Source organism: Gymnoscopelus braueri, assembly GCF_963280865.1.
Source record: "Gymnoscopelus braueri genome assembly, chromosome: 3".
NCBI lineage: Eukaryota > Metazoa > Chordata > Actinopteri > Myctophiformes > Myctophidae > Gymnoscopelus > Gymnoscopelus braueri.
The window spans coordinates 57,275,783-57,292,614 of NC_137612.1; the positions used below are offsets into that span (position 1 = coordinate 57,275,783).

Consider the following 16,832-nt stretch of genomic DNA (forward strand, 5'->3'; position numbering starts at 1 on the left):
TCGTTATAAGTTGTTATGCATAATTGTAAACATGTATAAAGAGTGTTATGAATCCTTATAAGTGCATCATAATGCATTATAAATACGCTTAGAATGCATTATAGACCTGACCCTGACCTTTAAGTAAAGTGTTACCGACTTTTCAACTGAAACTGAAAAGTGTCTTTTTGTTCTAGTTGAAAATATCATAATAATTGTATTTATCACAAAACACGGTCACTTATGTTTAAATCAGCCTCTAGAGTAAAAAGAAGGGGAAAAAACAGTGATGGTGGACAAGCAGCCGTAAGTGACCAGACATTCAGATGAATTGTTTGTTTGTGGGACTTGACTCTGTTGCCAAGTCTGCAGCAAAGTGCAGGGAAGACAGACTGAGAAATGTGGTGGACCACCAGAGCATCCGTCTACACTGGCTTTGAAGGACCTCCACACAGACCCCCACAGCTTAATTTATACTCCATCGTGTGGCCGTGTCGGTAACAGGAATAGTGGAAGATGGCAGCAAGGAAGTTTTGGAAAATAGTTTTAAGTAATGTAAAGTATACATGATTAGAGCATGCTTGAACATTTGACAATTAAAGCCTAATATTTCAACAATTGTTATAAATTGCTACAAAACCTGTAAAGCCAGTCGTTTTGGACATACACAAGAAGTTGAAGGAAACATTTAAGTCTGATAATGATGTACCGTGCATGTTCAAATCATGTATACTTTACCTTGTTTGAGACCATTTTCAGAATTATTAATGTTTTTACATTTTGGGAAGAAATAGCCAATTTAACTTGCCCACTCTTCCAAGGTGCCCACTTTACCTGTATCCACTGCATCGCTCGCCCAAAATAGCGGATCCACAAGGAGCTATTTTGAGGCGAGAGAGACGTCGTCATACAATGAAATATAAATCTGTCTTAATTCAAAGGCAACCATGTAGTTATTCCAGCTCACTGATAAAAACTTTTATGGGTTTCTTAACCGTGAAACAACGCTAGTATGTGTAAGTGTATAATACTGAGTCTTTGTACTGGTGCCTTAGGCTGATTTATTTCTCCTGTCGTAATAATAATAATAATAACAGTTGATAATATCATTATATTACAAAATACTATATGCACAATTTACACAAAGCAAAAAGATGGTGACTAAATCAGTAAATGCTTCAATAATTGGCACATTTATGATCTTCTAACCGAGAGAATCACAGTGTGCTGTGAGCTAATTATGCTACATTAAAGGCATAGTATGTAACTTTGTCGTGTGTTTACATAACGAAACAATAAATGCATTTTTTACCCATCATTTCCCTCTCTATACCAGTAGTCTTCAGCCACTGGCGTAGTGGTGTTTACGGATTCACTGTTTTATCATGTAAACACAGGGCAAAGTTACGTACTATGCCATTAAATACTTGTACAGACTACTGTACATGTCTGTCTGAGTTCGTCAGCCACGTCATTGTACAAAGACAAACTCACACATGGCAGACATTAACGCAAAGATCGCTGCTTACGTCTGCGATACGCTAGTAAAGCGAGATAATTTGATCGTGTTTATCGCGAGGGTGGCCAGTCTTCTCTTAAGGGGAACATGAAAACAGTATTTGTGGTCTTCTTTGTGCATGCTTCTTGCTCTGCGGTCCCTGGCTCTTCTTCTTTACATCGTGGAAACTATAGTCCCTCGAACTGAAGCCCCTGTTTGTGCTTCGTCGCACGACGATGCGCCCGGAAGTAGCCGGCGTACGAGCTCTGAGCCAGGCGGCAAGTATCCGTCGCTGGATATGAAGCCAAAGTGGAAATACGTTGCAGTTCTCATTAACGGCCTAGAAGGTGTGACTATTTCCCTTCCTGCTGGTTGCAAAAGACGTTTCATGCCATTAAACTGAATGGATATTTGACCGGACTTAACTTTTGATTTTATTACCTTAGTAAACATTGTCATAAATACTTTATGTTTTCAGTCGCTAGTTTAAAGTCTTCTTAAAATAACCATGATATGGGTTTTTGTAAATTATGATCCCTAATTCAAAAAAATCATGATAAAGTAAGGTATACTTCTAGGGCTTCTACTGAGTGAAGACCCGCCCTTCGCTGCCCTTCCAGCCAATAGCAGTTGTTTACGGTTCCATTCTGGGACCGGAAATTCCAAGATGGTGGATAGCTGAAATAGTGTCTTCAAAACGTCTCCCTTCGTCCATTAGTTTTTTACAGTCTACACTCTGAGCTTGTACGTCGGCTACTTTCATCACGCAACGCTTTCTTACGACAGAGCATAACTTAGTCATCGAGCAGCAAATGAGGCTGTAAAACAGTTAGTGCTGAATCCGCTGTGCCATGGGTGCTATAAACCGCTGTTCTGTTGGTGCTGTAACGTTGCCGACGCACCGGCGGCAGAGTCTATCCGTGTGCGACAAAGTACGACTGTCATTATCAGTGTCCAGAACCACCGAGCGGAGGGCGACAGACCGTAGCCCGGCGGGGCGGAAAGTCTGTCTGGTAATCATTAAAAGTCTCCGGTTCGACCCTCGCCTCGGCTCGCCCGTCCAAGTCTACGCGTCGAAGTGTCCCTGAGCAAGACACTTTAACGGCTGACAGTCCCCCTCCCCCCCACTCACACGGCGTTGCGCTAATGAAAAAGTCATTTCCCCCCTCCTCCCGGGAACGACACGATACTCCCCCCTTTTCCCTGAAACATCCAGTTCTGTCCTGTGTGTGTGTGTGTGTGTGTGTGTGTGTGTGTGTGTGTGTGTGTGTGTGTGTGTGTGTGTGTGTGTGTGTGTGTGTTTGTGTGCCTCACACCACGGTGCTGATGCCGCTGTGTTTGGGCTTGGAGCTGCCGCCGCCGCCGCCGCCGCCGGGCGTCGGGGAGATGGGGGCCGCCTGCGGGGGTCCGTGGTGGTGAGTGGAGGGCAGATGTTGCGAGTGAGGCGGGCCGTGGCCCCCGTGGCCTCCGTGGGAGGAGGAGGAGGAGGACGGGGGGTGGTACTGGTGCGGCGGGTGCTGGAGGTGGGCCGGCGGGTGGTAGTGGTGATGGTGGTGGTACGGAGGGGGGTTTTGGCCCACATAATGGGGGTCGGTTTCGGGGGTCCCCCCGCTGCCACCGCCCCCGCTCCCCCGGGCCGTGTGGTGCAGGTTGGCGGGGTGCGGGGAGTGCGAGACGAGGGTGGGGTGGTGCGGCGGGTGGGGGTGCGGCGAGGTGGGGCTGGGGGACTTGGCCCGCTTGGTGCCGCTGAACAGCGAGCCCAGCCGCTGTGCGGAAGAGGAGCTGGTGAGGGAGTGGCCGCTGTGGCGCTGCGACGGCGGGAAGTCTCTGCTAGAGGGCGCTCTCCTCCGCATGTGGGGACTGTTAATGATGGAGCCCTGTGTGGGACAACGACAGGCATTAGTACACACTGCAATGGTCAAATACATTGGAATTAAATTAAAATCTTAGAGATATTTTTGTCTGCTCATTTATTTGTGTCATCACTTCCAATTTTCAAATTGCTATCCCGACCTGAAAGTGTCATTTTCTGTTTACTAAAGAGCTGGAAAGACATGGAGACCCCTGTTACTGAACAACCACTCTATAGCAATTAGTGCTATCACAATATAGAGCTATTTAACACTGTGACTGAACAAACACTCTATAGCAATGATTACTATCACAATATAGAGCTATTTAACACTGTTACTGAACAAACACTCTATAGCAATTAGTACTATCACAATATAGAGCTATTTAACACTTATTTTAACAAAGGAATATCACTTACCCTACATTTAAATGAATATATATTTAAAAATATATATATATTTGACTAAGTGATGCTATTGGGTTAAAATGAGTCTTAAAAAGCTCTATATTCCAATACTAATGATTGCTATAGAGCAGTGGTTCTTTTTAATTTCAAGGACCCCCATAACCCTGAGAGTGTACAAAAGGAATGTGTACACTCTCAGAGTTACAGACCTGTAAGGGTTCATTTGGAACCCCGTCAAGGACCACAGAGGGTCCCTGGACCTCACTTTGAGAACCACTGCTATAGAGTGTTTGTTCAGTAACAGGGGTGGGTTTCTGCGTCTCTACAGCTCTATAATGAACAGAAAATACATTTTCAGTTCGGGATATCAATTGTATCCAATCAAGAGAGAGAGAACTCATACAGGATAGACTCACTAGAGGATAAACAAGTGAAATTGGAAGTGATGATAAAAAACAAAAGAACTGACACAATTGCAATTGGAACACTATATATTGAAGTTATCTCTATATCTCCTGACTGGATACAATTGGTAGAGTTTGGAGTGAGAGAAACAAACAAAGAAACAAAAGCTAAAAAAAACACTTTAAACCCCCCAAAAAAGCAAAGAAACCACACAAAAAAGCACTGTATCACACAATACAAAAAGAAAGCAAAGAAGCAGCTATTTCAGAGCCATGCGCTACATGCAAATTATGTGAGCAGCCACTATTCACAGCTGACATTGTGCAGATCCACAAGATGCAATGTTTCAGATTATGAAAATCCAATGTCTTCTCGGAAAACAGATACAATCTCTTTGTTCACATGACACCAATTTGACAACAAAACAGCATCTTTCCCCCAAACAGCTGAAGTCAGTGGAGACTATTTTGTAGAATTCCAAAACAATGTTTTGGGGCAACCTAAGTGCTGTGTAGGCATATCAACCCAAGTGGTTAGGCATATCAACCCAAGTGGTTAGGCATATCAACCCAAGTGGTTAGGCATATCAAATGGGCACAAAATGCTGTGATCAGAGAGTTCCGGATGGCCAGATCATTTGCTGCATGTCACTCCACTACGCTCTCCACTTTTCTCTCTCTCTCTACTATGTCTGCTATCTACTGGCTTAACCTCCCCCCCAACTTTGTCAACTGCATGAAGCTGAGCAGACAATTAAAAAAAAAGTTTCTTGTTGTGTGAACTAATCCTTTAAGCTTAGCAAAGTAAAAATACATTCTATGTTGAGTATCATCTGGGCTGAAACCCAAGAAACCCAAGAGTCCTGGTATGAGTGTTGAGTGTCATGGGTGTGCGCGTGCATATAAATAGATGTTCTGTCATCTTAACCTGAAGAAGATCCATGTAGGATCGAAACGTTATTGTTGCTAATACAATGGAGCTATACAGAGGTGAATTGCGAGCCCGGTTGGTGTAAGTGTAAGTGCTGTGAGTCCTCGTGGGAGTGTTAAGTGTCATGAGTCCCATCATGCAGAGCAGAAATGAACCACATGCAAGCACAGATACCCTCCACCCCCAAAAGCAACACCAAGCAAGTCAAACTACAAAGCAAAACCAGTGAGCAAGTACGAAAGAAAAAGCTTTGATCTTTCAGAATGCATACACAGTAAAAGCCGGAGTGTTCCTTCAACCACTATTATTATTTTTTGTGTGACACCGTCACACCGTCATACAACAAAGAATAAAATAGTGCTTAAGTGGTTTACTCAACCTTTACAGGTCCATTTGGTTGCATTTGTACACTCCCAGGTGTAAAAGAACACTGAGGATTTTGCTGTGCATAGAATGGATATAGTGCGCACACATCCAAGTGCCCAGGTGCAGGACAAACAACAATACATAAAATAAAAGAATGTCGGCACACTGGTAAAATAAGCTCCACTGTTGTTTATGGCTTAATTCACTGTTTAAATCCCACAAGGATCTTCATACAGTACGTTTAAGGTCCTTGTGTGATCGAAACGTTGACTCAAGCAATAAACAGTGGAGCTTATGTTGCCAGTGTGCAGACCTTATATGTTGTTTATGTTATTTGACTGTGCATGCCATAGACACAGAGGTGACAGAACTTACTTCCATATTGCTGTCTAATGATCCTGCACTGCTGCGTCGCCCACGCTTTCCTGAAGCGGAACACGTTTAAACACATCAGATAATTTGTCTAATATCTACGTCATATGAAACACATCAGACAACAAGTCTAATATCTAAGTCATAAGAAACAGACCAGACAATATGTCTAACATCTACGGTTATATAGCCATCTACACATCTAGTGTTGTGCACTACTAAGCCAACACTCATTCCATACCGTACTGTATGTCCAACAGTCCATCTCGCACTCCCATTTAAAGGCTAATCAATTTGACACCAATGCATCATATGACCTATACACTTATACATCACCTAAATGTACACCTACACTACTTAAGATGCATTATTTCCCTGTCACCTCTATAAGACAGCAATCACGTAGTTTGCAAACAAGATGGCTGCCTTAAAAAATTATAATATTTAGGGTAAAAAAAAACATCACCCATTATCCAAAAACGGATGGATAATGTCTGTCGTCAGCTTACGACTTGCAGAAGTTAATGATTATTTCACAATCATTTATTTGGGGAGAACCAATGCTTCTATTTCACACATTTACAAAAGCTCTTTGAATGTAGTATTTCTTATTATTATTCATTTTCATAAAACATGTTCTGTAGTATAGCCTTTAATTAGCCTTTAGGGGATGGGAAGCAGAGAAGGAGAGAATCATCTACCACCAAGCACACCATCAACTCCACTATAGTAACCACTAGTCTACATGACAGGAGGACTGTTGTGTCTACAACGCAGTGTGAGCAGCTGGCATGACACCTTCTCATTGGTAAAGGCCTTATTAGGCTCCTAGGAAGCTATACCAGCCTGTTCATCTCCCTAAACTGAAGTGCATTGTCCAAGTAGACTGAAGCGCACTGTGTCTCTGCCAGAATCAACAATACAACTTTAATTCCTCTCACCAAGGCTCGCTAGTCTAACCCTAATCGATGGCAGTAGCCCACAGAGCTCCTGTGTTGATAAAGCAGGACTATGAACCAATAACCTTGATTAAATTAGACCTGGAGCCATTGGTAAACACCTCAATCTCTCCAGGGCTTTCTCTGAATCACCCTTTTATACAGTTAAAGGTTGTGTAAGCGATATTCTTTGTTAACACATCGGGTGCCAGCGTTTTATTAAAACAGATTACTTTGAGTGCCAGAGATCTCACCGTTTGTAACGCTGTGCTGTTTATAGCTGTGGACTCCACGGCGAGCACCCACACGTAAACAATGGATGCGTGCACGGCGATCGATGGTCCTGGCTAACGCCTGGAACAATAACATCTCTCACGCGAGTCGCCATTGCGGAGTAATCGCCCATCGAAAATGACTTGTTTTCCCCAATGTAAAAAGTTTCGGAGCTGCAGAGGTTTTCATCAAGGAAATAGAACGGGAGTGGACGGGGAGCCATGTTTTTTGGCACAGTGATCCATCTGTCCCTTGATTCCAGAGCTGCGCTAGCCCCCCCCCTTGTGGAAAAAAACAAAAAGACTGATAACACGTTTTTTACCGTGTTCGGCACCTATGCGCTACTCTATGAAAACACGTTTTTTTTACTGTGTTTGGCACCCGATGTGTTAAAATAATTGTTACATACAGTAGCTCTAAACACTGATTGTAATCAGAATTGCTAATATAGAGTGTTTGTTCAGTGACAGGGGTCTCCCCGTCTTACATGATACAGGATAAACAAGTGAAATCGAAAGTGATAAAATAAACGAGTAGATGAACGCAAAAAAATAATAAATGGATCCCAAGGTTGATATCTTTGTGGGGTTCTCTCTCCTGATTGGACAAAAATTTTAACCCACCTGAAAATGTATTTTCTGTTTATAAGAGCAGGAGAGACAGGAAGACCCCTGTTACTGAACAAACACTCCATAGCAATGATTACTATCACAATATAGAGCTTCAAAGCTTTAACAAGACTTTTTTTGTTTTAACCAAAACAAAAGGCTAGATGTATACAGAGGCTTCTCTGTATACATCTAGCCTGTGGATTTGTCTGAACGCTACACTGGTATAGAGTCAGCAGAATGAGACACACCACTCCACAATAGAGAGCTGCTACGATGTATAAATAAAGATGTTGTTTTAAAAGAACATCGGTTTCTTCAATATTTTATAGAAACATTACAATGAGGATGCCTTCACTCAGAGCCAGGCTATCATCTGGCCCTAACACAAAGAGGCCGATGCCATTTTTCAGTGGCCAACTACTCTTTAAAACATCCGAAAAAAATGCAGGAATCAAAATAACAAAATAACACATCGTTGCAGCCACTAAAACGAAAATGTAAGATTGCGAGAAGCCACGGAGAAGCGTGTCTTTGTTTTACATTTGTTAATGTCCTTTTTGTGTGTTGAACAAAATCTGACTCTGTGTGCAAGGGGCTTTAGTTGCAGTGGCTACAACCTCAAATAGAACAGTGCAACAGGAACGGTGTACTTTCACTTCATACCTGCTAGAACGATGAAAACAAAATGTCCATGAGATACGTTGTTAAACAAGTTGTTTGTATTCCACCTCGCTCACACACTGCCTAGTAAACGGTTATCATTAAGATAAGTTAATCTTCCATTGTATGTCATTTTACAGAACACAAGTGAATGGATCCTTTTTATGAGTGCAACTCTCTTTCTTACTTCATGAGAAATGTCGTATCATGCCAGCATCCAGGTCACATCTACCATCTAAACTATACAATCCTGAGTGTCCACAGAGAAAGCCTTTATAGCTGAGACATGCTTTGGATATCATGTCCATTCATATCATGAACATAGCGCTCACACACAGTGTGGATATCATGTCCATAGTGCTCACACACAGTGTGGATATCATGTCCATAGTGCGCTCACACAGCGTGATGCCCAACCTATCAACCATTGAGGTGCTCACTGCTCAAACGTCCTGTGTTATTAGCATGAATAGCTTAGCTGACACAATGTAAACATGGACTTCTCATGGTTGTGGTAATGATTCAACGTCGGGTTGTCACATTGCAATCAGGAGGATGAAATGACCGGCGCTCCACCAAAAAAAAACACTGGGCGTCGGGAGCGCTGCATCGCAATGGTAAGCGCTGGAAAGAGGAGTGCACCAGCGCATCTTTACCATAGAAATACATGGAGGACTGGTGCTGTCAACTCAAAAGAAGTTCTATGTGGACACGGCCCCTTAATGTAACTCTGACAGTCTACCAACGTAAACCAATGAACCCGTAACGGTCCATTCGGTTACGTCAGTAGACTTTCAGAGTTACAAATGGATCAATTTATCACTGAGGACATTTACTTCGTATTTCATCTAGTGAGTCTCTAAGGCATTCTATCTGCTTAGGAAGGCAGGGTTCTAGGTGACCATATCTCTGAGCGTACCTGCGTCTGAGAGGTCCCGCAGCGAGCTGCTCAGCGCGCTCCTCTTCAGACCCTCTCCGATGGCGTAGCTGTCGTCCAGGCTGCCGCGGCTCAGCTGTCCGTTGCCCGTCGGGTCTTTCTTCAGCCCGGAGCCATGCTGGGACATGATGCTGCCTCTCACCACCACGCCCTTCTGCTTCTCCAGCTCCGCTGCGCACGAGACAACACACGTACGCGGGTGATTTTGTGATAACAAAACGTCAAATACCAAAGCATACGAGTTGATGAGTGAATGCCACAAACACGAATGTGGCCTTTATTTTATTTTATTTTTCCAATGTATTTGTTATGCCAATTCCCAATTCCCCCACTGCTGACTAGGGGTTTCACCAACTAGTCGACTAATAGTTGACTAGTAGTCGTCTGTTATAACTACTTATAACTAGTCGACAGGTTTGGCAGTAGACAAATTTATATTTGATGTGGGGGTTCCCACGTTATGGATATCAAAGTAGAGTCGGTGAGTCAAATGCCACATACACACTTTGTGTTGAATTCAGCATTTTCATTTTATAAATCTTAACATTTTCTCCCATTTAGTTGTTAATGCCAATTCCCAATTCACCCAGACAGACAGCCTCATTATAAAAGGTTTTGCACAACTAAATCAACCAATCAATCAATCAATCCGATTTTTCTCTTACACTCAATGCGATATTTCTCCATCTCCTGGATTTCTGAGACGGATTCTCGCAGGTCTTCTGTGAATTTCTTACGGTCTTGGGGGTTGGGAGCGTTGAAGTTGATGAGCACTTTGACATCAGCTCCGGGCACGGCCGACGTCAGACGCACTCCGTTGGGATAATCTGAAGAATAATGCATAAAGTATATGACCTCATGTCCCACACAGAATGGACATACAGTAACCCACTATGGTTGTTCTGGAACTGTATTTTTTTGCCATTATCTGAAGAATTATTTCTTTAAACTCCGGTCTCTGGCGCCTGAATTTCCCCCTGTGGGATCAATAAAGGTATCTAATCTATTCCAGGTCTATTCTAATCTATCATCTCACCCCCTTGCACTCACCTCTTCAGACTCCATCTCACTCCCTAGCAGTCGTTGTTTTATACAAGTACAAGTAAGTCTCAAGTCTAGACTGCCAAGTCCTAAGCTTTGTGTAGGTATCAAGTGACTTGAAAATACTTTATTTGATCAAGTAAGTCTGAAGTCATCACATTTGTGACTCAAGTCAAAGTCTCGAGTCCATCTATGACCTCTTCAGACTCCACCTCACCGCCTAGCACTCACCTCTTCAGACTCCATCTCCCCCCTAGCACTCACCTCTTCTTGTATCCCTTCTTGTTTCTAATAGATACTATACGTATACGATGTAGTTCACCGAGCACACACACACACACACACACACACACACACACACACACACACACACACACACACACACACACACACACACACACACACACACACACACACACACACACACACACACACACACACACACACACACACACACACACACGTAAAATGGAACTTACACTGGTTTTCAAAGAGCAGAACTTGCATGCCGTAAAGCGAGAAGGACTGTCGGAAACTGTACGTCACAGAATTCTTCTTCTTCTGGAAGATCTTGGTGACCTGTGGGAGAGATGCTGTCAGTGTTGCCAAGTCTGCTTGTTATAAGCGACTTTGGACTTGTTTTCCTGTAAAGGCGCTTGTAAATATTGGTAGTTGCGGGTTGCTTTTTTCTTTTGCTTGTGTTTAACACATTGAGTGCCAATCGCGTAGATCTACGCGAACCTATTTAAAGCCGCCACGTGCCAATCGCGTTGATTTCACTCGAGGTGCACTTTCTGAATTTTTTGATCCATTTCCGGTTCCGGTTTGACCACCGGAAACAGAATTATTTGGGATCCGGTTTTGCCGATCCCGTCGGCCCTCATTCTAATGACGAAACTGAAACTCAATTTTCTCCTTGTAGTTTTTTCTCCTCGCATATCACTGTTTAACGTAAACCGAGCTCCGTTTGACACGTGTTTTTTTTCTGGTAGACGCAGGGAGATCTGGGCGATGTTTACAAACAGTGCAGAGCTCAATCTTAAGGATTTTAACAAGGTCTATGGCGACGTGAAAAAAACAAAAAAACAACAATAAAACGTTGGCACTGGTGAGTACATTATGAGATTAACCTCTGGCATGGAATGTGTTAAAGTGTAGTTGCTTATTTGGGCTTGCTTCAGTTAATAACTTTAACCCCACTGCATATAAATCGGCTATTTTAAAATAGCAGATCAATTTGACGCATTGTGAGCTTGTAGATCTGTTATTTTCAAAAATGTCAAGATCCCAACCCTTCCAGATCTCAAAACTGTTTGGCTCAGGTCATCCCTGTGAATAACTTCTTCAGGACACAAAAATGAGTCCTGACCAACTGTTTTGGGAAACAGTGCCCTATATGGTGCCACCGCACCCACTTGGAGAAACGCTGTGGTAGAGTAAGGTACGTACCACCAGCAGGTCGTTGAACAGGAAGATCTCTCTCTGGTGGACCCCCAGCTTCTGAGGCTTGTTGGGGTCTGGCACTTCAAACAGCCTGCAGTAACACACCAGCCTCCGGTGGGGGAGCGATAATACCTGCACACACACACACACACACACACACACACACACACACACACACACACACACACACACACACACACACACACACACACACACACACACACACACACACACACACACACACACACACACACACACACACACACACACACACACACACACACACACACACACACACACATGAATTTAATATCTCAAATAAATAATTTATTTATTATTTATTTATCATTTCTCTAAATTTAAAGTCGCCAATTATATTTTGCCCCTTTTTCAGTGGTTGTGGTGTGAGCTTGTAGATCTGCTATTTTCACTATAGTTTGGGTCACAGAGAGACATCGTTTTTTCTTTTGGGTCTCGAGCTAAAAAGTTTGAGAACCGCTTAGATGATTCATATGTGAGATAGTGAGTCATTATCACTATCTTAGATGATGCATATAGTAAGTTATCATAACATCACATCACTGTCCTAGATGATTCATACAGCGAGTTATTATAACAACACACCATGCGGCTGAATATTGTGTTTGGTCAACTTATCCACATGAAGCAATTCAATATTCGGACGGCGAAGACAAAGCACAGCAAATGTCTTTTTATGGACTGCGGTGTCAGTGAAAGTTGGCAGACTGTCTACGCTCCTCTGTTTGACATTCAAGTGATGTCACCGTGAGAGCACAGGGAGGGTCTCAGGGCATTGGTACAGAAATAGCTGCAACCTTAGTAAAAATTCAATACGAGCTCCTTGCAGATATTGTAGCAACTACAGTGTGCTTCGTCTGAGCACCACTCTACTTATAATAGGAGTGCAGTCCGTCTTTATAGTGGTGTAAAGTAACTAAGCACATGTACGCAAGTACTGTTCTTAAAGGACAACGTCACCCATTTTCAACCTATCTTATCTTCATATAATTGGTCCCAAATGACCAAACCTGCCTACCGATGATGTCACTGGTAGGAGAGTTTGTCCACAGCCCTCCTCTGAGACACAGAGTGAGTAGACAGAAATGGTGCCATCTTATAATGAGCATTAGTGAAGACCAATTATATGTAGATAGGTTGAAAATTGGGTGTGGTCCTTTAAAAGAAAATATGATTTGATATTAATATAGTTTTGTTCAACAGGATAAGCTCCACAAATACACTTTCAATGAATTGTGTTGTTTGTGATGTTTTGGGGAAAACATGTGAAAATCCTTTGAAATAATAATAATTAAAATAAAAATGTAGGAAATACAACAAAAATTGTTGTATTTTTATTTGCGAACCATAAAATGGGTCCTAGACCCACTGTTTGGGAAACACAGCTCTAGTGTGGCCTTCTGCCCCTCATACAATGATCTGCCCTGAGTCTACAGTGACTTCAAATCGTTGTTTTATTTGCTGGCCTTGCTGCCCTGGCATGTGACCTTTGTGCCCTCAGAACACCAAAGGCCAAGTGACCTTGCCCCTGGATATTAATCAAGCAATATTTAAGGATACTTACACATCCCAGGCCGTGGTGCAGAGAGCCGATCTAAGGAGGTACAAGAGAAAAACAATAGAGTCACTACAGAACAGAATACAGCACAATTGTTCAAACAGTACATACCAAAAGGAAGCAAACATTGCACACGCCGCAGTAAACAGTAAATAAGACTGGGGTGTGACGGTCTCTGTTGTGTCCTTCATGCAGAATGTTTGTTTTTTTATCCACTCAGCAAAGTGTAACATCTGCATTCATCTTGCGGAGAATGAAGCACTTTAGAATCCTCTAGACTGGATGTTGTGCTGACTCATCTTTGTAGCAGCTCTGAGGTGGAGCTATAGTGAGATGAATGGAATAAAAATATTCCGAGTAAACGCCGCCGGTTGGAGAGGCAAACAAATACATTTAAGTTTAACCAGTTTGTGGTAGGGCTGTCATTTTTGAAAATGTAAAAAAAAATTGTTAAAAAAAAAAGAAAGCAGGCTACGCGTTGTGAATTGCGATGTAAAAATGTGATGAGCTCATTAAAAAACATTTAGCTATTTTCAGTTATTTTTGTTTGTTTGTCTTTTCTAAGTCATTTTGCAATAGGGGCAAAATATCCATGGACCTCATGGCTGCGGGGAAAATATTGCAAAATGACAGGTTGCTGTTCAGATCAAGTCATTTCTCATTAGGACTCATCATGTCAGCCAGGTCACGGTGTTATACTCCTCCAGCATGAAGGTCTGTGCTCATGATGGATTGACTTGCTTCATGCTGCAAGGACGCTCCGTCAAGTTAAAGGACTGTCTCTGGTTTTACAGGGTCCACACAACGTTTATACTGTAACATGTCAACCAGGACAGGAATTTCATGGAGGCCATGATGGCCATGGCCACTGTGGAGCCCCTCAGTTTGGCCTGCTTGCCTCTCAAAAAGATATTGTCTCTGTCGGGTGGAAACCTCATACGTTCAAAACTGTGACTTTTCGGGATTCAAATTCAAAAACATCAAAAGTAGCAGATGTACAAGCTCGAAACGCGTCGCTTCGTGCCACATTTTGAGCTTACGGATCTGCTACTTTTGATGCTTTTGTGTGACGCTGTGGTATGATCAAGTGGGGCGTTTATTTGCGAAAAAACACAAAAGGTTAGAATATGGAGATAAGAGGATTCTGCCCCGACAGTAATGATATCTGACCTGAGGTCACAGTGGCCTTGATGGCCCGTCCACACACTGCCCCAGCTGATTGTACCGTTTTCTCCTCTGCCTCTGTCCTGTCAATATCTGAATTTTTCCACATCCCCCTATTCAAAAAGAGTCCAGTGACTGATTGTTCCAGGGCTGAGAGTGTATGAACTCTTTCTACAAAGATTGGTCATTAATTATTTCGTGAAATAAGCTTTTTTTGTCAATTATTTCAGTCATACTATGTATTGAAAAAATATATAAAATTAATTAAATTCATGATTTATGAGGACTTGAAATCATTGCTTTATTTGATGGCCTTCCTGCCCTGGCATTTGTCCTTTTTGCCCTCAAAAAATGTACAACACCAAAGGTCAAGCAGCCTTGCCCCTAAAATGACAAAATGTGGACAATAAATATGAGACCATTCTGCATAATGAGTGCCTTTACATTTAGCACTGTAAGTATTTTTATGCAAATCATTTTGTACTTTCCACATTGTGGTATTGATACCCATTTAGACCTGGAAAGATTGTTACGTTATACTTTGTTATAACTTCCAATCCGGGAAAGCATCTGTGTCATTTTAGTATATATCGTTACTGTCGGGCAGAAACCTTGTATCTCCAAGTTTCAAATTTGGATGTTTTTTTTCCCCGTTAAAGCCCTACTTCATCATATAAGAGTGTTGCACAGAAGTAGTGAAAATAGCAGATCTACAAGCACACAACGCCTCGCGATGTGAGGTGTTGTGTGCTTGTAGATCGGCTATTTTCACTATTTTAAATCGTTTTTAAAATAGTAATAAAAAAGGAACGGTTTTGGAAATACAATGTTTCTACAATGACAACAACGATATACATGTATAGCAACATGATAAAAAATAAAACTTTTCAGAAAACTCAGATTTAGAAGGTGTTTTTTAGAATCGGTCTCTAGTAAACAATCTGAGGACTTCTTCCACCATTGTTTCACCACAAGGGTTAAAGGTCAGCTCACCGGTTTCTTCCCCACGATGAGTTTTTCTACTTTCTGCACTTGGGACACATGGTCCTCGTTGGTCTTCAGCTCCCGCCTCCGAATCCGCTCGTATATTCCTGTTAACATCTCCCTAGGAATGTCCTCCCCGTCGTCCACACCTGACAGGACAGGACAGGACAGGACAGGACAGGACAGGACGACAGACAGACAGACAGACAGACAGACAGACAGACAGACAGACAGACAGACAGACTCATTATTACCATAATTTTCACGCTCGCTTTGCGTGGCTCTATTGTTAACAACTTGAACCCTAACGTCCCTATTCTGGCAAATAACATTCGGCAAAAATATCCTATGAGCACAAGTATAGATTATTTAGCGTAGAGAGGAAAAAAGTAGGGGGCCTAGGTACATAACCCTGGGGGACTCCAGTCAGCTAAGTATACAGGGTTTAAGTGGTTAACAAACTAGGAAATCTATTTAAAAAAACATGACAATATGTGTAAAATATTCATGGCCCGTCTTCCTTGGCCTACTGACAGAGGGCCGCCGCCTACTACCTACTGGTTTATTAACAAGAACAACATTCAGGTACCTCTGAGGTTCTTGACAAAGTATTGGTTTAGTAACAATGACACTCAGGTTAAAAAGTGTGGTGTTGTTTTAGAGACGAGAACACACTCAGGTACCTCTCAGGTTCTTGACAAAGTCGTCCAACTTCATCTTCCTCTCCGGCTTGACGTTGGGGCTGTACATGTCCGTGTTGAGGAGGATGATGGCGAACGCCAGGATAAAGATGGTGTCTGGGTTCCTGAACTGTCGCACCACCCCGGGGTTGCAGATGCAGTACCGCTGGCTGCACGCAGGGGGAGAATGGAGATACGCACACACGGTTCATTTTGGAGACTAAGCAAGACCTTCTCAAGCCAGGTGCTAGTTTCAGAACCTCAGTTAACTTGAGAAAAAGAGGATAGGTCATGGACGTGAAGAGAATATTAGAGGGGCAGGGGCTGAAATTCTAATCTAAGAAACAAAAACACGAACACGTGAAGGTCCTAGTACAGAGCCCCGGGGGACCCCGGTCAAATATGGTTTAAGTGGTTAAAAGAGGGTACGCTGGTGTTGTTTTCTCTTTGACCAACGCCTGATCAAAGCACATCGTTTCTTTACACTGAAGTGCTTTTTCTGCTTTATTAAATATAAGGGACACAAACAGTGTCCAAGGCCCTGAAGGGGAATTCAAAGCACATTATTTCTGTACAGTGAAGCAGTACTAGTATTCAAAAGTGGAAATTACAAAGTACGTTTTCAGAAAGTGTCAGAAATGGTCCGAAATTTCAGAAATTGTGAAAATAGCAGATCTAACAAGCTCACATCGTG

At 42.6% G+C, this 16,832-nt stretch overlaps 1 protein-coding gene across 1 annotated transcript in view; it reads right to left on the bottom strand.

The window, feature by feature from the left end:
* The window catches only part of LOC308082388 (IQ motif and SEC7 domain-containing protein 1-like), a 28,998-nt gene continuing 12,166 nt past the window's right edge, over positions 1-16,832 (bottom strand). Inside the window, exons 7-15 of the mRNA XM_080424117.1 lie at positions 16,142-16,308; positions 15,468-15,607; positions 13,317-13,346; positions 11,720-11,845; positions 10,750-10,849; positions 9,895-10,056; positions 9,212-9,400; positions 5,814-5,863; positions 1-3,354 (exon numbers count right to left, since the gene is read on the bottom strand). Coding sequence (XP_080280243.1) covers positions 2,788-3,354; positions 5,814-5,863; positions 9,212-9,400; positions 9,895-10,056; positions 10,750-10,849; positions 11,720-11,845; positions 13,317-13,346; positions 15,468-15,607; positions 16,142-16,308 — 1,531 coding nt within the window. The 3' untranslated portion in view covers positions 1-2,787. The remainder of the gene's footprint in view (positions 3,355-5,813; positions 5,864-9,211; positions 9,401-9,894; positions 10,057-10,749; positions 10,850-11,719; positions 11,846-13,316; positions 13,347-15,467; positions 15,608-16,141; positions 16,309-16,832) is intronic.